This window comes from Bufo gargarizans, chromosome 6 (assembly GCF_014858855.1).
Source record: "Bufo gargarizans isolate SCDJY-AF-19 chromosome 6, ASM1485885v1, whole genome shotgun sequence".
NCBI lineage: Eukaryota > Metazoa > Chordata > Amphibia > Anura > Bufonidae > Bufo > Bufo gargarizans.
In genome coordinates, this window is record NC_058085.1 from 354,252,196 (window position 1) to 354,279,305 (window position 27,110).

At 44.8% G+C, this 27,110-nt stretch overlaps 1 protein-coding gene across 1 annotated transcript in view; it reads right to left on the minus strand.

Moving 5' to 3' along the window:
- Positions 1-27,110, minus strand: part of CFAP46 (cilia and flagella associated protein 46) — a 178,875-nt gene that overhangs the window by 23,203 nt on the left and 128,562 nt on the right. The window contains exons 43-52 of the mRNA XM_044298094.1: positions 26,000-26,101; positions 24,188-24,367; positions 21,996-22,163; positions 15,336-15,433; positions 12,239-12,321; positions 11,987-12,144; positions 10,582-10,706; positions 5,618-5,700; positions 4,139-4,303; positions 997-1,076 (exon numbers count right to left, since the gene is read on the minus strand). Of these exons, the coding sequence (XP_044154029.1) occupies positions 997-1,076; positions 4,139-4,303; positions 5,618-5,700; positions 10,582-10,706; positions 11,987-12,144; positions 12,239-12,321; positions 15,336-15,433; positions 21,996-22,163; positions 24,188-24,367; positions 26,000-26,101 (1,242 nt within the window). The remainder of the gene's footprint in view (positions 1-996; positions 1,077-4,138; positions 4,304-5,617; positions 5,701-10,581; positions 10,707-11,986; positions 12,145-12,238; positions 12,322-15,335; positions 15,434-21,995; positions 22,164-24,187; positions 24,368-25,999; positions 26,102-27,110) is intronic.

A 27,110-nucleotide genomic window follows, 5' to 3' on the forward strand; every position in this document is an offset into this window, starting at 1 on the left:
CCATATTCATTCCGTATGGTGTAAAAAGCATTAAAACACACAAAAAACATATTCTAGACGCTTCTAGGTTTTAGAGGAGGAAACTCTGAAAAAAATAATCAGACTTCAGACCCCCAATCTTCATCAGACCTCAGATCAAACCCCTAATCCTTATCAGACTTTAGATCCGACATCAAATAAATAAATGAACTTGCCTCTCCTGCTTCAGATGGCATGCTCTTTCTGCACTCACCGCTCCCTGGTCTTCTTTCGGGCCCCGCACTGCACAGTGACCTGACAACGCACAGCGGCAGGTCATAGTGCACGCTTATGTGCATCGCGGGGCCCAGAAGAAGACCAGGGAGCAGTGAGTACAGCGCTAGCAGCTCTACACTCACCACTCTCATGCCTCCTGCATATTAATGAGCGCTTCTATGAGTAAAAAATTTAATTGAAACAAAAAACCCATATGATTAAAGAATTTCCCTAATCTACTAAATCCAGACAGAAGGGTTGCTACAACAGCAGCACTAATGATGACAAAAGCAGAAGTATGATGATCAGTGACCTCACAGGAATGTTCTCATCTATAGGATGTGGATTTGCCATAAATGTTTGACAGATGTGGATCCTACCTCTTCCCAACATAGTCCTGAGGAAATATGGGCCCACCCCCTGGTCCAGGCTAGTACCATGGCCATTGACAGGTGGCCGCCCACGCTCGGTTCTCTACATTCACCTCTATGAGAGTCCCAACAAGAGCCGAGCACACTTGCATTATGTCACTAAGCTAGCACTACCATGGATGTCACTAAAGTGACAGAGTGGGACATGATCAGAATTTATTTATGGGCAGGGAACCTCATCTCTGCTGAACGTCCTGAACTCTCCGAAGACTAGGAAAGTTCTACTGGTTGATGTGTTCAGGAACAAAGGCTTTGGATTCTCCATCAGTCACATGTCAGCGGTTAGCACATCCATTACACCACACACACCGACAGATAGAGGTGCGCTCACAGTTTTTATGATCTTTTTCTGTTCCCCTCTCTGCTTGGATTCTTTGGCACTCTTCACATCCCTCTTCCCTTCTGTATCTTCTGTAAGACGAGCAACAGAGAGAATGAGTCAGAAAATGTTTTCTTGATGTTAGCACATCAAGTGTAGTCATTAATGGTTAATATCCGTAGCACAGATCCCAAATACAAAGCCTAAGCCAACAACGGAAAGGATTGATCCTACACCGCTGTGCCTAAAGGAAAGAGACGCACAACTCTCCTATGGATCTGTTCTGCCCAGCAGGGTTAGAAAATGATTCTAGTTCATTCGGTCAGGGTAATTCTGAAGTGTTTAGTGTGGTTATAGCACCATCCAGTGGTCTTAAATTGTATTACACTTTGTTTGCCTGTTACAATACTACTGCATTGTCCATTTCCCCAGTAGACCAGTTTTACAATAGTTCATGAATTAGAGTGAAAAAGAGGACCTGTCACCTCTCCTGACTTGCCTATTTTAATAGCTCCATACATTTCCCACGTACTAACAATTCTGGAGCATCTATTCTTATGTCTCTATGTTGTGCCATTCCTTTATTATTTGCACTGGAAGTTATGAATGAATTGCTGGCAGTCTGCAGTAAGGGTACAGAGGGGCGGTAACCATTTGGGGGTGTACCTGCACAGACTGGAAATGGCAGCACTGATTGGATAGACCCAGTCTGAGCAGGTACACGCCCCCAACTGGTTACCTCCCCTCTGTACCCTTTCTAAAGGCTGATAGCAATTCATTCATAACTTCCAGTGCAAATAATAAAGGAATGGCACAACATACAGACATAAGAATAGAGGCTTCAGAATTGTTAGTACGTGGGGAATGTATGCAGCTATTAAAACAGGAATGTCAGGAGTGGTGAAAGGTCGTCTAACAACTTTAAATGGAATCTGTCAGCAGCTTTGACCATGCTAGACTGCTGACAGCAATAGGTAGGCACTGGGAAGGGCTGTACATCACTTTTGTGGAGCTTTACTTATTCGGAGTAGTGCAAATATGACGTTTTATTCTCTCCTGGAGGCAGATCTTCAATGTGAGGTCACCTCTGTATTGAGCACTTCATGGTGAAGCACCGCTCTGTGGGCACTTGCAAGAGCAGATTCTAGCAGAATAAAAACTTCGTACTACTACTCCTGATAAGAAAAGGTCCACACAAGGTATTTTTGTACTGCCCTCCCAAGCCCTACCTTGTGAGAAAAGCTCCACAAAAGGTTTTTTTGTACAGCTCCCCCCACCCCTACCTTGTGCTTTCAACAGTGAAGCCTGGTCAAAACTGCTAACAGACTCCCTTTATACCTCAGGAGAACATTGTCATACACTAAGTCACACAGTAAATTACAAAGCTCTTCCTCCCCTAAGATAACATGCTGGAGGGTCGCAGGTTGGGCATCTCTGACGCAGAGTAACCAAGTCCTATGCGTTAAGAGGCACTGCTTGCAACACGAATGTGAAAGGTAACGGCTCCTCAATATTTATCGCTCCAGGAAACACAGGGAAGAGGCGATTCAATCTACACAGCTCCCTAACTTAACGTGAAATATAATGCCAACAAATGGAAACTGTATGTGGAAGAATGATCGTACTAAGGATCATTCGTTCCCATATGGTTTGACGATTGTTGCCTTTACAGTAAATGTGCTGAACAAGCACTAACATGCGTAGCAAGCTAGAGTCGATCAATTGGCGCTCATTGTACCAGATTATCTGCCCGCGTAGAGGATTTACAAGCTGCGTAATTCAACATTAAAGAACATTGTTCTGTCCTAGAGAAAAGTACAGGGAAACAAACTAGGAGTCCTCTTAATTAAAGGACAACACTGTGGTAAAAGAGTATTACAGCTGGGGGTGTACACAGATCTCATAGGGCACTATAGCGAAATGTACATGCAACTCCTAAGATTTCTGATGAGTTTGCATTAAAAAAATTTTTTTTACTATGCAAAAAAATTGGGTCATTTATTACTATCACTATAATATGCCTATAACAGGCGTATTTCAGGGGCAGATTGCGGCATAACAGCGGCACAACAACTGGCAGATGATCTGCCAAAGTTATGAAGAGGCACAGTGGATCCTCCGCCAGCGCTGGGGCTTTATTAAGACTGGCGTCTAAAACGACGGTCGTAATAAATGTGCCCCACATTGTAAAATAAAAATGCAATAAAAATGTCAACCTTGGCCTCACCCAAGGTGGTGCAATTTGGGCACAAAACTGAGTATCGTCGGCCATGCACATTTTGCTGCAAAGCCCTACCCTTTCATGCTATGGAGATGGTGGGCCTTCCAAGTGACCCACAAAAAATTGTAGAAACTCTAGTTGCTCCAAATTTGCATCACTTTTATACAGATTCTAGGTGCAGACACATTAATAAATCTGGGCCATTATGTCTGTTACTAAACACTGAGGTCCTGATCAGCATTTGCTACACTGGTCTTCATCAGGTATGGTCCAAATGACCCCACCTGATCCCGCCACGGCACATCCCATTTTACCTTCTTTAAAGTTTCATAGCTTGCACGCAGGGAAGCCTGGATGCATCAGCATCAGTGACATTAGGCTACTTTCACACCAGCGTTTTGGCTTTCTGTTTGTGAGATCCGTTCAGGGCCCTCAAAAGCGGTCCAAAACGGATCAGCCTTTAAGCATTCTGAATGGAAAAGGATCCGCTCAGAATGCATCAGTTTGCCTCCGTTCCGTCTCCATTCCGCTTTGGAAGTGGACACGAAAACGCTGCTTGCAGCATTTTGCTGTTTCCCTGACAAAACTAAGCCAAACGGATCCGTCCTGACACACAATATAAGTCAATGGGGACGGATCCGTTTTCTCGGACACAATCTGGCACAATAGAAAACGGCCGTCATGGCTGTAGAAGACATAATATAACCGGATCCATTTATAACGGATGCATGCGGTTGTATTATCAGAACGGAAGCGTTTTTGCAGGTCCATGACGAATCCGCAAAAAACGCTAGTGTGACAGTAGCCTTACTTGCACGCTAGTTTGGGTGCTGCGCCCCCAGTGCAACCGTGCAAGGTGAGATCTACTTGAGATTACTCACATTAGTGTCCATCAGTCTTTTCAGCATATGCAGCTACGCCAGTCCTTGTTACCTGTGTGATCTCTATGAATCCTGTTATACAATAACTGAAGTGAAAAGTCTCTCGACAGGGCGTTTATACTGTCGTCCTTGAGAATGCCAAGAGCCTCTAGTGGCAACTGTTGAAGCGATTTATCTGCCAGCAGAATCGTACAGTCTCCCACGTCCACTGACGCACCTGCAAAAATTGAAAGGGCTAGATTACAGAGCGAAAGTCAGAATCTCGGAAAGTTCTCCAGACATGACATGGAACAGAAACAATTTTCCCCTTCTACATCCCAAAAAAATAACTGGTAGGAGAGCTGAAACTATAGTTATCTATAGTTGTATATGGCAGGGATGCTCAACCTGTGGCTCTACAGCTGTTGCAAAGCTACAACTCCCAGCATGCCCTAATAGATGTAGGCTGTCCAAGCAGGCTGGGAGTTGCAGTTTTGCAACAGCTGGAGGGCCGCAGGTTGGGCATCCCTGATATATGGCAATTCAATTAAAAAAGTATTTTGGGGCTACTATCTCTCCTTACGGAGAGAGCGCCTTCAGTGGCGTGAGGAGACTTGTAGTCCATACATGCTTCTCTTGATTTCTGGGAAGAAAGGGATGCAGATGACCTCTTAACAAGCTCTGCCTCTAATGCCACCAGATGAAAGGCAGCTATCCTATAAGTCAATGTTCAGCTCTTTAGCTAAATCTTGAGACATGACTCTGATATTAAATAAGCCAGCACCTCATCTGCAGACAGCTGTTTCGGGGTGATTGCCCCTCATCAGTGCAGAGCAGAGAGTACTGGCTTAACTGGGTGAGAGGCCTGTGTCGGGATTTGGGGGGGGTACTATCTCTGCTTGCATTAAAAAAAGTATGCATCATAAATCAGCTGTGAAAAATGCAGTGAAGAGGTGCGACGTTGTGTGCAGGCATTACCAGGGATCACAAAAAGGGTCTCTTTATACTTCCCAGAAACAGCACCACTCTGGACCGTGGATTGTGCCCGGCAATCACTTGAATGAGGAAGACCTGCGATACCAGACTAGGCCCATGGACAACAGAGGTGCAGTTTACGGTTCAAAGCAGACCCTTTCTCTTATCCCGGAAAACTCTTTATTATGGTGGAAACAACTGGACTTTATCTGTGGATACAGAAGGGCGACTGAGTGCTCCGTCATCAATATAATGAAACCTCACCCCTTTAATTATAGATCAAGGGTCCATAAAGAGCAACCTTTAGTTACAACACCTGGGCTGACGGGGAAGTGACAAAATGATTCAGAACTGTGGTGCATAAAGGGTTAAACAGCCAAGATCATTTCCCTCCGATGCTGCTAGAGAGCTCGTCATGTCCATAGGGATACGACTAATGATGGGCTCCGTCAGGTTCCACTGTGCTGTGCACGGCTGTAATGCTATTCTTCCCATCATGTCTGACAGACTCTGCAGCGGAGCCTCTGACGCGAGGAGAGCCGAACGCAGCGTAAGATTGTGAAGGGACTGTACATACTTGATGTGGTTACCGGCTTGTCGTCTCTCTCTCTAGACTTTACTCTCACTGATCCTGCGACTGACAGAGGCGGCGACGGCTGTCTGCGGAGGAGAAATAAGTCAGAAACAAGTTACATACACCGTGCACATTAGTCAGCAACCAACGTTAGAGAAGGTTTGTAAGGTACATACAAATGTACCAATCCAGTCCAAAAGATGCGCCAAAGTTATCATGGTGGCTCACGCTAGATAATACATTAGGCTAGTCACTTTTGTCTAACTTTACACCAACTATGCGCCAAAATTCATGTACAGATTTGGCGCATGTTGTTGCATTACAGTGACACAGATTCCTGCTAAGACACGCCCCTTTCAGTCTAAGGGAAAAAAGAGACAATGCAGCAGCACCCTGCAAATCAGATAAAGTACAACAATGCCACCATAGTCACAACATTTTTTGATTTGCAGGGTGCTGCTGCATTGTCTCTTTTTTCGCTAGGTCTTTGCCATGGCAGCGTGCACCTGCGCACTGGGAGGTGCTGACTAACCCTCTTTTCTTTCAGTCTAAGGGCTCATGCACACGACCGTTGTTGTGTTCTATTCCGCAAAATGGGGTTCTGTTGTTCCGTGATCCGTTTCCGTTTTTTGTTTCCATATGTCTTCCTTTATTTTTGGAGGACCACCAGACATAAATGAATGTAAAGAAAAGTCTAAGACAGGTTTGCCATGCAAATGATAGGAAAAAAAACGGACACGGATGACAATCTTGTGTGCCTCCGCTTTTTTTTTTAGCGGTCCCATTGACTTGAATGGGTCCGCGGACCGTTTTCTGAGAAAAATAATAGGACAGGTTATATTTTTTTGACGGACTGGAACCACGGATCACGGACGCGGATAGCAAACGGTGCATTAGCCGAGTTTTCAACGGACCTATTGAAAATCAAGGGGTCCGCAGAAAACGGACACGGAATAAAACAACGGTCGTGTGCATGAGGCCTAAGCCACACCCCTTGTCTAGTACAAAAACGCATTCTAGCACTTGTACCTTAGTAAATCTCCCTCACTGTATAAAAAAGTAAATAAAGACTAATAATGTGAATATAGCGCTACCCCATTCTCAAACCTGGCATCTAAAAACAACGCTTTTTTTAGTGAGAGCACAGGGATTAATCGGTCTGTTTGATTTTGGCTGGGTTTTGGATGAAAGACGGGGTTTAATCAACCGGGTAGGGTTTAATGATCTTTGTGTTCTCCTGCAGAGAGAGTAGACGAGAGAGGCACCTGCTCCAGCCAGTTGTCTTACAGCCAGATAAAGAGTTAAGGCGCATTTATACGCGGCAAGTTGCAGCAGATTGTCGGGAAGGAATCGTTCCTTCCCGACAGTCGCAAGTTCATTCACTAGGGTGAAGAGCAGCAATCACCTCCACAGTATGAGCACAAGTGATCGCTATAGCGGGGTGGGGTTTACAGAGCACGATCTGCTGCCCAAAAACAAGAAGTGCCAGTGCTGAACGGGCGATGAACGGGCATTTCGCTCATAAATCGTGTGATCGGCAGCACATTTAGACGGGCAGATTGTCGGGAACGATTCCGACAATTCGTTCCTGATAATCTGCCCGTCTAAATCCACCTTTAGGAAGGAAGAGAAGGAGGGGACAAGGCTGATCTCCTGGGACACAAAGAGAAGATCTCTCATATATATATATATATATATATATATATATATATACACACTTCTCCATTTTAACTGTGATTATGTGAAAACAATTAATACAAGTACAGCATATGCTGGACGTCTGTATAAGATTAACACCAGATGTCAAGTTCACCCCCGACTGAGGATTTGACAACTAATATGGCTGTATGCCCTGTTCTCACTTTTGAAAGAAAAAAAACTATAGTTACCACAAATGAAGAAGAAAAAACAAACAATGTCCTCGCAAGATAAAAAATAATTCACCTAAGCCTGTCTGATGCTATAAAAAATAAAGTGCAAAAAAAGCACTGATGCAGGATAGCTATTACACAGTATGTCACTTTTGGAGTACTTATTATTATACCTTTTTATTACAAGAAATGATGGACAAACAAAACAACCTTAAAGACAGACATGATATAAGCTAAGCTGAGCCACGGGTTGTCCCCGTTTTCCTATTAAGGACATGCAAGTGCGTCTCACCCTGGAAAGCAACTGACTTTGCTCTCACCATGGAGTCAAGAATGAAATTAAAGGAATGACATGACGATTTGAAATACGACCAGCGTGGTGTAAATACACGGTACCAATCTTATTATAACTTCAAACAAAATCCGAAAATAGAGGAGGGTCTGAAAGCTTTTATTTAAAGGCGTAGTCCCATTTTAGACTTTTATGGCATATCAACTGGATAATGTGAGCTCCACCTATGGGACCTACACCTATCTCTAGATGTGAAGAGTCCCCTGCCTCTGTCTAACCCCATCCCAATCCATATTCTGGCTGTGAGAGGTGGCTGAGTTTATGGAAACCGCCATGCTCACTGTGCTGAGCTGCTTCTACATCTTCCATAGAAGATCTAACCACTGGGAGATGACTGAATTTATGGAAACCACCATGCTCACTGTGTTGCTTCTACATCTTCCATAGAAGATCTAACCACTTGGAGATGACTGGGTTTATGGAAACCGCCATGCTCACTGTGCTGCTTCTACATCTTCCATAGAAGATCTAACCACTTGGAGATGACTGAGTTTATGGAAACCACCATGCTCACTGTGCTGCTTCTACATCTTCCATAGAAGATCTAACCACTTGGAGATGACTGAGTTTATGGAAACCGCCATGCTCACTGTGCTGCTTCTACATCTTCCATAGAAGATCTAACCACTTGGAGATGACTGAGTTTATGGAAACCACCATGCTCACTGTGCTGCTTCTACATCTTCCATAGAAGATCTAACCACTTGGAGATGACTGAGTTTATGGAAACCGCCATGCTCACTGTGCTGCGCTGCTTCTACATCTTCCATAGAAGATCTAACCACTTCTATGGGAGCCTGGATGCAGTGGGTAGTGGGATAAGGGGAGGAGGGTTGGGGTCGGGGAACCTATTTAGAAAGAGGAGTTGGTTTTCAGAGATGGAACCTGCATCTATAACAGTTATGGTGTATCCTGTGCAAATGCTATAAAATTCAAGTAGCTGGCTTTGTTTCCATGTGTCCCTCTTGTTGTTGCTGCTAACCTAAGCTGCTGGAGATGTGCTCTAGACAGAATTAGTCTCCTTCCCCTTCTGGCAGTTGACAATACCCCTTCTTACTTCTCCCGCAGAAGGGTGTTTTCAGCTATACTGTCATGCCACTTCTCAGGCTCTGCTTATTCCTTTAGAAGCAGGCAGAACATCTGCCAGTCTCAGTTTAAAAAGGGGATCTTCATGAGACAACCTTTGGGTTGTGCAAAAATACTAAATTCAAACCAAATGTAATACTGTCGTCATAAGAGAATACTATCATCAAAAGATAATACTGTCGTCATAAGATGATACTGCCTCATAAGAATATGAGAGTCAGTTCTGGGCTAGTAATTAGTATGCAGAAGCTCTGGAGAGGGTTCAAAATGTAATTAATAGAAGGTGAAGTCCCTTGTACAAGTCCCTTGGGTTTGTTCAGCTTGGAAGAGGGGGTCTCATCTACATGCATAGATATATGTGTGGTCAATACAAAAAATTTGGTCCCGATTTACTCTTTCCAAGGGACCAGGTTTTGGGGAGTACCATCTCTCCTTACGGTGTGAGGAGATAGGCTATACATGCTCTTCTGGGAAGAAAGGGATGCAAATGAGCTTGTTAAGAGCTCGTTTGCATCCCTTTCTTCCAAAGGACCAGGGGAAATTCAAGATGTGTGGAGGAAAGGTGTTTTTCACATCTATACAGGAAAGCATTCTTTACAGTAAGAGCAGTCAAACATGGAATGCTCTACCCCAAGACGTAGTAAAGGCAGATACTGGGTCAGAGTTTAAAAAAGGACTAGAAGCTTATGTAACAGTAAACAGGCATTGAGGTTTATAATTAATTCAGCAATAAATAATGTATAATGAACGAGGGACGCCATCCATCTGCCGTAAGTCACAGTTGGCAATAGTTGGCAGAGGGATTTGTATTTGGCCTGTATCTAGGTCAAACAACTAGAAAAAACAAAACTGATGAACTTAAATGTGTTGTCCCATGAAAAAAAATATTCTACATTTTTGGATCTGAATACTTATGAAATTGCCAGTAATTAAAAATGCAGTATAGCCCCTGAGTTATTCACAGTATAGCGCCACCTGCTGTTTGCTCTTTTTTTAATTGTCTACTCCCTGAGATGGACGCACATGCTCAGTTCCATCCCTCTACTGCCATCAGCTGCAGTAGAAAGGACACGCCCCTGAGAAAGTGCAGGCCCTCTAAGCTGCCAGCTTGAAATAAATCTAGCAGAACAATTGGCGCAATGAATGGGGAGATCTCTGCATCCATGTGAGGTACAGAGCGCGTTCTGAGTATGTTATGAAGAGACTGTCGTGTACTATATGATATATTATTCTTATTCTTTACATTAATGACATACAAGGCATCTACATTACACAAGCTCCATGTCCTTGCTGTACCTTTGTATTTAAAGGGGTTATCCGAGACTAAAAAATGTCCCCCATATGCCCTGGCCCCTCACACTGATTCTACTTACCTGGCTCCCCGCGCCGCTCCTGGTCCCCGCACAGCCTCTCCCCGTGCTTCACCCGCCAAAGCTTGGGAGACTCATGTCCGTCACCACCTACCATTGGCTGCTCCCCCCTGACACCGGATGTTTTAATCCGCGCACGGGGAGAAGCAGCAGCGGCGGTGCAGGGACCAGGAGCGGCGAGCCAGGTAAGTAAATTCAGTGAGAGGGGCCCGGGCATATGGGGGAGCATTTTCTAGTCTTGGATAACCCCTTTAAAGCGGTGACCAAAGTCTTAATATTAGTGAATACCTGAATGGAGAAAAGTCCAGCTGAAGAAGCACAGGGCTCAGATAGTTTTCCAAGGCTTCTACTATCTCATGGAAATCTTCTGCCAGTCTTTGTCGCCTTTCACCGTCTTCTGTGCTCGGATCATTCTGAATAACATGACAGTTTATCATCAGGAACACATATTCAGTAAGGACAGAATTTAAAGGGAACCTGTTCTAAGTGCTCCAGCACATGCCAGCCAGTCCTGATATTCATGAGCTTCTGGCTTTCTCCACCCCCTGCCAATGACTGAATATTATTTCCAATAATTAGCAGTAGGGGTGGAGAAAGCCAGGAGCTCATGAATATTCAGGACTCTTTGACACGCGCTGGAGATGTTCAGTGCAAGATGTTAGCAAAACAGCTGGATAAATTAACGAAAATGACCCAGCATTTTGCTAAGGGGATCTCTCACTAGTTTATGTTGACCTTAGTTAGGACACCATAAAACTGGTGACAGATTTCCTTTAAAGGCTATGGACAACATGAGGACAATTTTTATTATGATCGTATTTTACTTATTTTTACTCAGCTGGTCTTTATTAAAAATGTTCATCTGTTTCTAGGCTACAAGGGTTAAAAATTTGTCTGTTTACAAGCTGTCACAGTCCATTTTCTCTAAAACCTGTCATCTGACGGCTCATGTGCAGCTCTTACTGCTGATCTTCTAGCCTCATAAAGACTCATTATAGCTCAATTCTTATCAAAATGATAAGAGTATGGCTTAAATATGTGTTTATGAGGTCAGGAGATGAGAGGTAAGAGTTACACATGAGCCTTCAGATGACAAGATTCAAAGAAATAAGTCTGTGATCAGAAAACAGGGCGAACCGTTGCGCCGCCATCTGCGCCTGAAATACGCCTAATTTAGGCCTGTTTCAGAATAGTAAATGACCCCCATAGTTTTTAGCGCGACAAACCAGACCATTGCTAACTAACCAGCCCATATCAGTATAATAAAGATTCATACACATAAGAGTCCATCATACGTCCGCAAATGGGTCCGCATCCGTTCTGCAATATCGGGAACGGGTGCGGACCCATTCATTCTCAATGGGGCAGAAATGGGTGCGGAGAGCACACTATGTGCTCTCCGCATCCGCATTTCCGGAGAGCGGCCCCGGGCCACGGCTCTCCAAAAAAATAGAACATGTCCTATTCTTGTCCGTGATTACAGACAAGAATAGGCAGTTCTATGGGGGTGCCGGCCGGGTGTATTGCGGCAATACACTACGGACGTGTGAATGGACATTAATGTAAAGGGAAACATTTACACAAACCCAGGCGGGTAGAAATGCACATAGAGAAGACTGACAAGACATTACTGGAGATCAGTGGCAGTCATCGTAATGATTAATAAGGATATATTTCCAGGCACAGAAGCTACCATTGCTGGGTCTCTGTTGATTTCCCGCCTTGTGAAGCTTTCTTGATGTTCCTTTTTGAGGACGCTCTGCATCATATCTTGTTTGAACAGCTCCATTTTTTCCAACAAGCTCGTAAACATTTGACGATCCACAGAACATCGAGCAACTTTTGCTTGCACTGATGAAATGAAGAAGATTTTTGGTGTGGGGCAGAAAGAAGAAAAAGGAACAATTCTCAAAACACATATTTGACTAACTAAGCAGTGACTTACGGGTTTTTTGTTGATGACTTGGCTTTCCCTTTTGTGAGGAGACGGGTTTTGGTTTTTCAAGAAGTGCGCCATATAAGAGAGATCTATGAAAAAAATATAAGAAGCAGAAGTAAACAGGCTACGAGGAAAGCCACCCATTGGATAGAACAGGACGTGCCTGCAGAATACAGATTGGTTAGAGAATATCTACTGTACAGTATTTAGACAAAGGGCCTCATTTACTAAGCCTGGCGCTGCCTCTAATAAACTAGGCGCACAGTGAGAATAGCTACGAGCTGGTCTAATACAACTGCTTTTTTAATCACGTTTCAAAGTTGTCTAGTGACAAGACGTTTTAATGCGAATCCGTCTCAGGTCTTCATTTGTAACTTTTTCTGAACTAGTTGATGCCAAAATCCAGCATCAACGGCTTAGAAAACGTGTGCTAAAGGGAATTCACTGTTACACCAGGCACAATGCCGCTCGGCTGAATGTACCTTTCGCAAAGCGATCCAATGCTTCATTCTGGAGAAAAAGTATGATTAATCCATATGCAAATGAGCACATAAGTGCACCAAGGGCGGGCCCAAGCTGCTCTGTGCACCTTTGCTCCTCCTGCTTCCTCTGTCAGCTTCCACCTCGCTTTCTTGTTTGTCAGGGCCAGGTTACTGCAAAGTTATCTCACCTGACCCTATCAATCAAGAAGGAGAGTGAAGATCTGTCAGAGGAAGCAGGAGGAACTTGTGACCCATTCCACCAGAGCTGACATAAGGGAGAAGTTATCATGAGGAGAATATTTGAAGTCAGTTTTGCTTAAGTCTGTGTTGGGGTACTGTAATGGATCTCCTGGCACCCCGACTGGGTACCTCCGTTGATGAATGCTCCTAGTGCTTCCCGAGGACTCCAAACACTCCACTCGACACCGTAAGCACTGCCGACCCCACGAACCGCTGCATTGATTGGTTGGGATCTCACCGTCTTCTACCCACCCTGGACCTATGACAAGGTTAACGGGTTCCAGTGGGTGACCCTCTCTTCTTTCAGAGAGCGATGCAGGAACAAGCTCTTACAAGAGCTAGGGATTATACTCTGGAGAGTATAATGATTATAGCAATCCTCAGATTGTAGTTCTCCAATCCCCCAAACATGATCCCAGACTTCATGAAGGGTAGAACAGGACATTTAATGAGGCTACATGTCAGCCTTCCAGCAGGTCTTCCAGCAAGGGACACTCCCCATGGGGACCTAGTGGAAGACTGAGACAGTTTTTACATAAACCAATCACATGCAGTTACAGGCGGAAAACACCCACCTGTGATACAATTAATCAACACAATGGGATAACGTAATCACTCAAAGGCAGACAACACCCACCTGTGATACAATTAACCAACACAATAAGAAAACGTAATCACTCACAGGCAGAAACTACCCATAGTCTATTGGAAGGAGGCTAGCCCTCAGGGCTCTCCAGCAGCCCCAGTGACGGTTCAGTCAGTCACAGGTACTTTATGCAATATTTATCAATGTCTCATGTTGTTTGATACATTTTCTCCTCCTTAAACCTAACACTTTTGTCTAGGAAAGCGACTCCAGTTTTCATGCTCCATCCTCCTACCAAAGGGAGATTGAGACTTTTTTTTGCGACTTTTAAAAAAAAGTCTCAGTGATAAATCTGGAGTGAAACTCATTAATGTAGCTAACCATGCCCACCATGCCCACCCATACTTCAAAACGGGAGTGAGTGGTATAAAACTGCAAATATTTTTCGACTTTTGGAAGCCAAATTTCTGGAATGAAAGTATAATGTGGAGGACAAATCTTCAAAGTTTACACTGTATACCAAACCACATTCATTAATGATCTCTTAGTCAACATCACAGCTCTTCTGTCCTATTACACCCCTCATCGCCTGTATGAATATATAAGACTTCTTTCTAATGAAGGAGGGAGTATTCTGGTGGACAGGAGCAGCTCAAAAGCTGTGTTCACATTGCAGTTGGCAGCACTATCCGGAGGCCGTCAGCAGTTCTGTCTGATCTGACAGCAAGAATATTTTATAACCTGTTCAGCCATCGTGTCAGAACTGCATTACTTCAGTATCTTCAGGGTACGGCCACACAGCGTGGCCGTACAATCCGCAGGAGCATTATATTAAGTGATCGGAAACTGTTCATTCTGTGTTAATGGCCAGGCAGTAACCCGCAAAACCGCATGGCCATTAACAATAAACACTGAACCACTTGGTTCTAATCAGTTAATATGATGGAGCTGTGGCTTGTATGGCCGTGCGGTATTTGTCTGTAAGGCGCCCATGTCAGCACGGCTGCGTCATGTAGTCATACCCTCACACTGCAGATAATCACAGCTGGTCTAAATTTTACTAACTGATTCCAGTGGCCTTCTCCCATTTGCCAGTTTAACTGGGCAGGGGAGTATTCTTCAGCATAGTACAATCTCAGGCCTCATGCATTCGGCCATAGCGCGGCGCCTGTATTGCAGCCAGCAAACAGTGGGTCCGCAATATACGGGCACCGGCGTTGTGCACACCGTATCATGGATGCGGACCCATTCACTTGAATGGATCTGCAATCCGGAAGGAGCGGTGCTGAATGGAGGCACGGAACTCCATGGAAGCACTACGGAGTGCTTCTGTGGGGTTTCTCTCCATGCCTCCGCACCGCAAAAAAACATAGAACATGTTCTATTTTTTTTGCGGTGCGGATGGATCACGGACCCATTCAAGTCGAATGGGTCTGCATCCGTCTGCGGCAGCTGCACGGATGGTGCCGTGCACTGGGAACCGCATATTGCGGTCCCCAGTGCACGAAACAGCTGGAACACGTTTGTGTGCATGAGGCCTTAGTCTATACACTGGATCCCAACGGAAACCCAATGGACCGCATTGAGAACAGATCCAGCGCAGCCGTAATGGATCTGTTTTAAACGGAAGCCACAATGTCAATGTGAACAACACAAGGTATAAAAAGTGGGCTTCGGAATCATTACACTGCACACAATAGAAGGTACAGAAAGAGGGCGCATGTCTACAGTAAGTAGAATTTTTTAAAATTAACTTTTAAAGAAAAAAAAAAAAATCATATGGTTTAGAAAGTACCTGTCTTCTGAATGCTGTAAGATAACAAGATTAAAATTCGGTGGCAGCTCATTGAAAATGTTGAAGAATTGCATGGTGACTTGAAGATTTCTCCACACCTAAAAAGCATAGAGAATATTGGTAAAAATACTATAAAATACATTTAGAAAAAAGAAAATACAAGCAATAGTTAAAGGGGCTGGCCCAGCACAGACATCGATGGCACAGGATCGCTAGGATATGCCATCAATATCAAAAAGGTGCGGGTTCCACCTCTGGGACCTGCTCCTATCTCCAGAAACGGGTACCTGGAAGTAAAAGTAATGCACATATGCAGCATGCTCTGCATTCACTACTATGGAAATTACTAATATACAGTAAGGAACAGAAGTATTTGAACACCCTGAGATTTTGCAAGTTCTCCCACTTAGAAATCATGGAGGGGTCTGAAATTCACATTGTAGGTGCATTCCCACTCAGAGAGACAGAATAAAAAAAAACAATTCAGGAAATCACATTGTGTGATTTTTAAAGAATGTATTTGTCTTGCACTGCTGAACATAAGTATTTGAACACCCGAGAAACAGCAAGAATTCTGGCTCTCAAAGACCTGTTACTGTGCCCTTAAAAAGTCCACCTTTACTCCACTCATTAATCTAACTTAGTAGCACCTGTCTGAGCTCTTTAAAGACACCTGTCCACCCTACAGTCAGTCAGACGCCAACTACTACCCTGGGCAAGACCAAAGAGCTGTCAAAAGACAAAATTGTGGACCTCCACAAGACTGGAAAGGGCTACAGGGCAATTGCCAAGCAGCTTGGTGAAAATAGATCAACTGTTGGAGCAATTGTTAGAAAATGGAAGAGGCTAAAGTCAGTCTCCCTCGGACTGGATCTCACCTTGTGGGGTATCACTGATGATAATAAAGGTGAGGAATCAGGCCAGAACTACAAGGGAGGAAATGGTCAATGACATGAAGAGAGCTGGGACCACAGTTTCAAAGGTCACTGTCAGTAGAACACAATGCCGTCATGGTTTCAAAATCATGCATTGCACAGAAGGTTCCCCTGCTCAAGTCATCACATGTCCAGGCCCGTCGGAAGTTTGCCAATGACCATCTGGATGATCCAGAGGAGGCATGGGAGAAAGTCATGTGGTCAGATGAGACCAAAGTAGAACTTTTTGGTCTAAACTTCACTCGTCGTGTTTGGAGGAAAAAGGACGAGTTGCATCCCAAGAACACCATCCCTACTGTGAAGCATGGGGGTGGTAACATCATGCTTTGGGGGTGCTTTTCTGCGAAGGGGACAGGACTGCACTGTATTAAAGAGAGGATGAATGGGGCCATGTATTGTGAGATTTTGAGCAACAACCTCCTTCCCTCAGTCAGAGCATTGAAGATGGGTCGTGGCTGGGTCTTCCAACGTGACAACGACCCGAGGCACACAGCCAGGATAACCAAGGAGCGGCTCCGTAATAAGCATATCAAGGTTCTGGAGTGGCCTGACAGATTTAGAGGAGTGGGACAAAATCCCTGTGCAGTGTGTGCAAACCTGGTCAAGAACTACAGGAAACGTTTGACCTCTGTAATTGCAAACAAAGGCTTCTGTACCAAATATAAAAGGGGTTGTTCAAGTTATATTTATTGATGACCTATCCTCAGGATAGGTCATCAATATCAGATCGGCTGGGGTCCGACACCCGGCACCCCCGCCGATCAGCTGTTTAAAGAGAAGGCGCACACCGTGCCAGCGCTGCCTCCTCTTCACTGTTTACACATTGCATCTGCAGCGGTGAGCAGGTGTAATTACACCTAACCGTCCCATTAGATTCAATGGTATGGATCGCTTCTATACTGTAACGGCTAGAAGGTAAACAGTGAACGGGAGGCAGCGCAGGCACGGCACGCGCCTTCTCTTCAAACAGCTGATCGGCGGGGGTGCTGGGTGTCGGACCCCCGCCGATCTGATATTGATGACCTATCCTGAGGATAGGTCATCAATAAATATAACTTGAACAACCCCTTTTATATTTGGTACAGAAGCCTTTGTTTGCAATTACAGAGGTCAAACGTTTCCTGTAGTTCTTGACCAGGTTTGCACACACTGTCCTGAGGATAGGTCATCAATAAATATAACTTGAACAACCCCTTTTATATTTGGTACAGAAGCCTTTGTTTGCAATTACGGAGGTCAAACGTTTCCTGTAGTTCTTGACCAGGTTTGCACACACTGTCCTGAGGATAGGTCATCAATAAATATAACTTGGACAACCCCTTTAACACTGATTTTCTCAGGTGTTCAAATACCTATGTTCAGCAGTGCCAGACAAATAAATTCTTTAAAAACCATGCAATGTGATTTCCTGATTTTTATTTTTTTTATTCAGTCTCTCAGAGTGGGAATGCGCCTACAATGTGAATTTCAGACCCTTCCATGATTTCTAAGTGGGAGAACTTGCAAAATCTCAGGGTGTTCAAATACTTCTGTTCCTCACTGTAGCTGAGTGAGCATGCTCAGCTATTTTTGGAAGTCCCATGACAGTGACTGGAGCGCTCGCCGTTCATGCATGGTCACCTTTTCATTCTCCGCTATGGGCCAGCTGGAAATAGCTGAGCATGCTCGCTCGGCTATTTTGGGAACACCCACAGCGGCGGATGGAGGGTGGCTGCGCTTGCGGGGATCCCGTTTTAGAGATAGCAGCGGGTTCCCGACGCGGGGGCTGCACCTATCTGACACTGATGCCGTATCTTAGCGATATGCCATCGATGTCTGAGATGGGAATACTCCTTTAAATAGGACCCTCTAATATACTGCTCTTAGATACGTCCTAGAGTTTAGATCAGGCTAATCCTTCGCTGGGACCCTGCGTGACAACTCTGCCGTGGGAAGCGAGACAGGTGAAGCTACAGCCCCTCAGCTGAACTGGACGGCATTTGTAGGAACCCAGCACCTGGCTTGGATCCCCTCTAAGCTATGCAATTGCTATTCTGCTACCAGATGCTTAGGACAAACAAAAAAACTAAAAAATAACATTAACATTGGTGTCTCGCGGACACTTTCTATACTGTTACTTGTTCAGGGCAACAAAAGTCTGGTAATTGTCATTGATGTTGTAATCACTGCTGAAACCCAACATTTAACGTACTCCAATTTCCTTTATTCCATGTGACAGCAGTGACGGCATTATAATGGATTCCTATGTAAGGCTTTGCACGGGAGTATTGTCTGCACTTCCCAATCTGCAATTTTTGGCTCATGTAGCAGCCTAAGTGGGACAGACGATTTAGCGCTGATGTACGTCCAAAATACTTATATATGCCACCAACCTTCATGATAATTACAGTAAGACACTGAGAGGTGCACCTGTCAAATGTCTACAGAGAAGGGAATAATGGGCCGCTGAGTCACTAATTCTCCTTTTCATGTCCATTTCTAACTACATTAATGGCTTAAAGTGAAATGCTTGGAATATAGGCCCAATAATTCTGAAACAGCGGGAGGACCATTACTGAGAAAAAAGACCTTCTATTAGAGACCGAGAGTAACCCCAATAATTTCTGTGTATGCATATGAAGATTCCCAAATGTAGAGGCCATGTACAAACAGTAGCAAATCTACCACATTGCGACTTTGTATGGCGATCAGACACCGATCAGGGAATCAAAATTATGTCATAATGATCAGGTATGATGTCATAATCAAAGCATTATGAGGTCATATTGTCTTACGATGCCATAATCGTATGTTATGATGTCACAATCAATGTTTTATGGTGTCATAAGGTTGTCACCTGGTACCATATTCAATGTACAGAAGAATTTCATAATGATGTCTCACAATGTTATAATTATCTGATGATGTCATGATCAAAATATTATGGGGGTCATTTATGAAGACACCGGTCTTAATGTCCCCTATAGCTGGCGGTAAATATGCACATAACTTCGGTGGATCTACCGCCACTTCTAAATATAAGACAGCGTCCTGTCTTACATGTAGACCATTTTCTTACGCCTAAACAAGGGGTAGAAAATGGTAAATGAGACGGGCCCTTCCCCGCCACGTCCACTTTTTTAGACCTGGCGTGAGATGGGAAAAGTCGCAGATTGCAGCACCAAGAACCCTTGCGTGGCAATGTGCGCCAGAAATACGCCTGATATAGGCGTATTTCTGGTTAGTAAATGACCCCCTATGTCTTAACAATGTCTCCTGCTGCCACAATTAGATTATGATGTCGCAATGATGCTTTTATCAACGCATAATGTCCTAATGGTGTAATATGAACAACGTAAAGCAAAAATGATACGGTTCCGTGTAAAAAAGGACAAACTTATTACATCTCTTTCACACTAATATCTGGTAGTTCCAGCAGAGAACACAGTGGTTTTTATCCACCCGAATCTTCACTAGACCCCATTATAGCCAAACGGCCGGGGGCCATCCCAGTAACATCCAGCAATGCCGGATCCAGAGAGCTCTCTGCTGGAGCTAATAACCTAGTAATAGGATTACTGACTAAGGCTACTTTCACACTTGCGTTCGTCGGTCCGCTCGTGAGCTCCGTTTGAAGGGGCTCACGAGCGGACCCGAACGCCTCCGTCCAGCCCTGATGCAGTCTGAATGGAGCGGGTCCGCTCAGACTGCATCAGTCTGGCGGCGTTCAGCCTCCGCTCCGCTCGCCTCCGCACGGCCAGGCGGACAGCTGAACGCTGCTTGCAGCGTTCAGCTGTCCGCCTGGCCGTGCGGAGGCGTGCGGATCCGTCCAGACTTACAATGTAAGTCAATGGGAACGGATCCGCTTGAAGATGACACCATATGGCTCAATCTTCAAGCGGATCCGTCCCCCATTGACTTTACATTGAAAGTCTGAACGGATCTGCTCAGGCTACTTGCGCACTTAGAAATTTTTCTAAGTTATTAATGCAGACGGGTCCGTACTGAACGGAGCCTCCGTCTGCATTAATATGATCGAATCCGTTCTGAACGGATCCGATCAAGCGCAAGTGTGAAAGTAGCCTAATCTGAAAAATTATATTGTCAAGCTTTCAGGGCACAAAGGCTCCTTCATCAGGTGGGTTTACAAATTTAGTAATTTACGTATTCTTATGTCATAATGATGTCTTGTGATGTCATAATCAATGTATTCTGATGTCATGATGGCTTATTATGTTATAATTATATTTGATGATTTCATAATGGATACAGATGTCACAATCAATGTACAGTACATATATAAATGAGAAGATAATGGAATATCACGGGGAAGAGATGTGTTATTTTGCCCTATTTTTTGCGCTACAATTTAACGCAGTGCTGTGGCCGGATCACAATTCGGCCAATAACACACACGCCACACAACAACACCTATCATGCTTTTAGAGTGTGGAGAGTGGAATACCTGCAGAAAGCCCATGCAAACCCTGAGAAAACATACAAACCCCAATGGTTACACTAAGGCCTCAAGCACACAACTGTATGCGTTTTACGGCCCACAAATCGCAGATCTGCAAAACACAGATTCTAGCCGAATGCATGCCGCAATTTTTTTAAACTCAGGTAGAAACGTCCAAACCTTGTCTGCCAAATGGACAAGAATAGGAAATGTTCTTTTTTTTTTAGCGGGGCCGCAAAACGGACATACGGCTGTCCACATGCTTTGCAGCCCCACTGAAATGAATGGGTCTGCGTCCGACGGGGGGAAAAACGTGGATCGGATGTGGACCAAAATACAGTTCTGCACATGAGGCCTTAAAGAGCAGCAGTCATCTCTCCAGACCTGTCTGTTTAATATATGGCTGTATACCCCATGAGCAATTCTGGAGCATCTTTTCGGAGAATTCTGCGCTGTGTCGTCCCTTTGTTATTCCTCTTAGAACTTTATGAAGAAATTAACAACTGGGTGTCGTCAGAACAGCCGCTGATATTTTAAAATGGACTTGGTGCAAAAGAATACTCCTAGTCCTAGGAAGTGTGGGTGAAAATATTATATAATGTACTGTAGTTCATTTACAGTGTCCAACTGGTACTGCTTGGGTCCACCAACTGGAATGGACCCACTATCCATTTATACAGAACCGCTGCCCTTTTAATTGCATTACGGTATTTCTTGTCATCACTGCACACACCGGTCATATCACCAGTAGAGTCTAAGGGGGTCATTTATTAAGGCCGGCATTTTAGATGTCTTAATAAGCCCTATATCTGGTGGTGGATCAGCCGAAGTCATGAAGTGGCGCAGGCCTCTACATAACTTTGGCGCATCCAGCGCCAGTCTAAATGCAAGCCTGCTTCCTAGCTGGCTTACATTTTCTATGCCTAAAACAGGCGTAGAAAATGATGAATGAGATGGGCTTGTTGACCCGCCCCCCCCCCCCCCTTTCCCACCCACTTTTTTAGACTTAGTATGAGCGGGGAAAAGTCGCAAGTTGCGCCTGAAATACGCCTAATATAGGTGTATTTCAGGATAATAAATGACCCCCTAAAAGACTATTTGTGATGTAACTCATTTGGTGTTATCTTTGGAGGGACCCTTGGGGTCCTGTGTATTAGGTGGGTCCACTGGAGGATGCTCTGGTACACTAATGGGTCAGTATGACCTTGCTCAGATTCTTCAGTACTTTCCCTCATGAACCTTGTAAAGCCGCAGGGCAAGTATATGATTCTTATAGCACATCCTTACTGTTGAAGTGGCCGCCAGTCTTTGCTCAGCTTGCTTCCTCAGGGGGCCCTCGTCTCCTCTCTTCTGTAGGTATTGCAGGAGATGCAGTAATGCTGCAAACTGCGAGTTGCTGGTGTTGAGTGTCGCAGCAAGAAGCAATTCTTCAGTCATCACGCTAGACACACAGCTCTGAGGAAGGAACAGACAGACAGATGGGTCACCTCGTACATGACAGCACAACTAACACAAAGTGTGGCCCCGGGAAAAGAGTGGTGCAGGTCTGTCCATTATACCAGAAACTTACACTTATTTTTAAAGGAAGGGGTTTTGCAAAAAGGCACAAACTGATGAACTGCTGTTAAAGGGAACCTGTCAAGCTGATTTAGGCCCCATTCACACGTCCGGAATTTCGTTCCGCATTTTGCGGAACGGAATGGCGGACCCATTCATTTCTATGATGTGCTGCCCAGATATGGAATTGCGGACCCACACTTCCGGGTCCGCACTTCCGTTCCCGAAAAAAATAGAACATTTCATATTCTTGTCCGCAATTGCGGACAAGAATAGGCATATTCTATTAGTGCCGGCGATGTGCGGTCCGCAAAATGCGAAACGCACATTGCCGGTGTCTATGTTTTGCAGATCCGTGGATCCGCAAAACACACACGGATTTGTGAATGGACCCTTATTTTGGAAATACTGACAAGCTCCCTCATTAAGGGTCCATTCACACATCCGTGTGTGTTTTGTGGATCCCCGGATCCGCAAAACTCGGACACCGGCAATGTGCGTTCCGCATTTTGCACTAATAGAATATGCCTATGCAATTGCGGACAAGAATAGGACATGTTCTATTTTTTTCGGGAAAGGAAGTGCGGACCCGGAAATGTGGGTCCTCAGTTCCGTATCTGGGCAGCACATCGTGCGACCCCATAGAAATGAATAGGTCCGGAATTCCGTTTGCAAAATTTATAAATGCTGTATGCCAGCTGGTGTACAAAAGCCGTAAATTTTGTAGAAATGATGGATCATAGGTATGATCCGCAAAAAAAGCGCATCGTACGCGAACCAAAAATACAGTCCTGTGCATGAGGCCTTAATCTAAATAGGTCAACTTTTTTGCTGATAATCCTCTGCCTAATATATATATATAATAGACAGAGGATAATATATATACACAAACACATAGGGGGACATTTACTAAGACTAGCAAGTTACACGCCGGTCTTAGTCCATGTCTGCTGCCGCTTGATGTAAGTTATGTAGAGGCAGTAACTTAGGCGCTTTAACGGCAGTCGTGTGAGGGTACTTTCACACTTGAGGCAGAGTGATCCGGCAAGCAGTTCCATCGCTGGAACTGCCTGCCAGATCTGTCAAAACGTATGCAAACTGATGGCTTTTTTAAAAACGGATGAGGATCATGATCCGTCTTACAAATGCATTGAAATGCCGGATCCGTCTTTCCGGTGTCATCCGGAAAAACTGATCCGGCATCTATTTTCTTCACATTTTTTTCGGTCTGCGCATGTATGGATCCGGCATTCCCGGTATTTTGTATGCCAGATCCGGCACGAATACATTCCTATGGAAAAAAATTCAGGCAAGTGTTCAGTTCTTTTGGCCGGAGATAAAACTGTAACATGCTGCGGTATTATCTCCGTCCTGTTCAGTCAAAAAGACTGAACTGAAGGCATCCTGATGCATCCTGAACAGATTGCTCTCCATTCAGAATGCATGGGGATAAAACTGATCCGTTCTTTTCCGGTATAGAGCCCCTAGGACGAAAGTCTATGCTGGAAAAGAATAACGCTAGTGTTAAAGTAAGCTGACTTGCTTAAAACTATGCCAGCTCCCTTGCTGCCATAGATTTAAGTCATTTTCTGACCCCATAATGTTTAGAGTGCATCTTGAGACATAAAGGCTTTGGACAACTCCTCCAATCAAATCTTCACTACTATGACTGTTCACAAGGTGGAAATCTGATCTGTATTTCCCATGGAATCTGCTGTAGAAATCCAAGGCACTGTCGTGGTTTTGCAGTTTGCACTGCCGTGGATCTGCCCGCGTGGACCCAGTCAGCGGAGCTAATCCGTGTGCGGCCACACATCATTCATTATTCTTTCTGTGAATTTATGTTAAATGCCTGTGAAGCAGATTCTGAAAACGCTCTGCAAAACAACACGGTGCGATAATACCGGTCAAAATGGTCAAACCTGATGAAGCGCCAGGAACACTCCTGCTGTGCAAGGGTCAAATTGTCCGAGGCATGTACAGATCTCGAGGCTTGCAGATGACAATATATTCATGGAGCGGTTGTTTATGGCAACACTAATGGCTTGTAGTAAAATCTCCGTGGACTGTGCAAGGTACATCTGGGCAAGTTTCCTCCTGGTCTAAAAGAAAAAGCATCAGATTTTATCCATCACACAGTACGTACCCGAGACCTTCAGCTCTTCACTAGGAGATTTGTGATTCATCAGGTGGCATAATACCATCGCCCAGTCCCATGTCATAGAATAGGAGGTTATGAGGCAGTGAAAGAAGTCTGTAGACAGGCATTTCTATGAAGGTCATTCACCTACCATCCAAAATTACCCTTAGTCCTCGCGCAGAAGACGTATGTATTTTGCGCTCTACAAATTGCGGATCCACAAAATACAGATACTGTCCGTGATGCATCTGCATGTTCTGCGGACCTATTAACTTCAATGGGTCCATGGCAGGGGCGTAACTATAGGGGAAGCAGGGGAAGCGGCTGCTTTGGGGCCCTGACCCAGAAGGGGCCCATCCAGGAGGAGGAGGACTAAAGGATTTGGTCAGGGCCCCCTCAACAGTATTACACAATGAAATTATATACAGTGACAGTATAGACAGTGTAGGAAACGGATGGAACAGCTGCCGGGCCTGGTCCGAGAGAGCGATCTTTACTAGCCACAGGAATGTGGGCAGCATGAAAGGAAGGGGTTGCAAAAAAATTACTGGGGGAGGGGGGCCCCATTCAAAAATTTGCTGTGGGGCCCAGTCATTTCTAACTACGCCACTGGTCCATGGTGTGCATTTGCGGCCGAATATAGGACATATCCTATCTTTTTGCAGAACAGACATACGGATGCTCTTCTTTTATGCAGATCACAAGTGCAGCAGCCATTGTTTCTCGCCCCGTAGGCACATTATTAACTGACGTAACACCTGTACGGTGTCGAAAAATTATGTATTTGTCTTTTCTGAAAGTTCATTAAAACAAATTCTACAGCCTGTCTTCACGACGTCTCCTGTAGCGAGAAAAGAGAGCGTTCCATGTAAGTGCTGGTCTCTCCTCCTAGTGATCGGCTGCGGTCGACCCCCACCTATCAAAACTTAAAAAACTACACTTAAAAAAAAAAAAAAAAAAAACTTTGGCACCGCTCTGAGATTTCTGTGAATGAACACAAAATCCTAAACACACAGCCATTGAGTTAAAGGGTCGCTACTTTGAAGCAACAGAAAGGGGGTTTTAGTGCCTTGTAGAGCCTTTTCATCCTGGAAATCAGGGGTGGTCCGAGATCACAGACTTCCCAATGGTGTAACAGCATTAATAGTCCCAGTGGACCCCCCTGACATGTGATAGAGTTCGAGAGAGTAGACAAAAAGAATAGTGATGCATGTGACGCTATCCTTTTTGTAAAGAAATGCCAAGTCCAGGTATATAATTTAAAGAGTTTGTCCATCCATTACTAAGTGATGGCTTATCCCTCAGGATAGGCCATCACTGGCTGATTGTCGGCGGTCAGATTTCAACTGGAGCGGCACTGTAGTAACGGGCTCCCGCCACTACAAGCATGACGGAGCTGTGGAGTTCTGGCGCTGTTAAATGAGTGCGGATCGAGTTTTACATCGTTGATCAGTGCCCGGCATTGGGCGGTGTGTGAGGACTGTCAGAAATAATTTTGGTAAATGTTAGCGATTGCTCATGACAAAATATAATTACTGTTCATTCGTCAGTAATCAGGGGCCCGCAGACGTCCCAAAGCCCAAGAAGTCATTACCTTCAATGCCAGCTGATCTGGCCGTTTACTACTGGGCTCCATGCTGGCATCATGCCGCTCTGTGTCATTATCTCCACTGGCTTCACAGGCCTTTCTTTCATCCTGGAAAACAACAAGCACGAAACTGCAATGAACTATTTAAAGAGTAAAGTTGTTTTAAGTCTTCTTTGAAGAATCTGCTTGCGGGGATATCTTCTATCAGAGAGAACTGGGAGACCCAGAAGAATACGGCACTGATCAGTATGCAGTGCAGCCCGGGAGCGTGGACAAGCACTGGATTCAAATGGGCACCGCGGTCTCAGGTACACAAAGCACATTCTTACAATCTGCACGACACCCGCTTCCTGTCAGTGAATAGGGACACTTTTACTTCCAAAGCTGCAGACCTACTAGGGATTGCTACAAGAATATTCACTGTGAGCTAAATGTATTAGTAACACCAATCTCCATCCTAGTTTGACAGTCTGTCACAGTGTGTCAGTGAAGGAAATATCTATCAGCCGGGAACATCTCATAGAGCAGGGATGCCCGATCTGTGGCCCTCCAGCTGTTGCAAAACTACAACTCCCAGCATGCCTGGACAGCCTATAGCTATCAGCCTGTTTTACAACAGCTGGAGGGCCACAGGTTGAGCATCCCTGTCATAGAGTATGGGTCAGCTCCAGTTGTTGTGGAACTACAACTCCTAGCATGCCCAAACAGCCTACAGCAGGGCATGGTGGAAGTTGTAGTTTTACAACAGCTGGAGGGCCACAGGTTGAGAATCCCTGTCATAGAGTATGGGTCAGCTCCAGTTGTTGTGGAACTACAACTCCTAGCATTCCCGAACAGCCTACAGCTATCAGGCTACAGAAGGGCATGGTGGGAGTTGTAGTTTTACAATAGCTGGAGGGCCACAGGTTGAGAATCCCTGTCACAGAGTATGGGTCAGCTCCAGTTGTTGTGAAACTACAACTCCTAGCATTCCCAAACAGCCTACAGCTATCAGGCTACAGAAGGGCATGGTGGGAGTTGTAGTTTTACAATAGCTGGAGGGCCACAGGTTGAGAATCCCTGTCACAGAGTATGGGTCAGCTCCAGTTGTTGTGAAACTACAACTCCTAGCATTCCC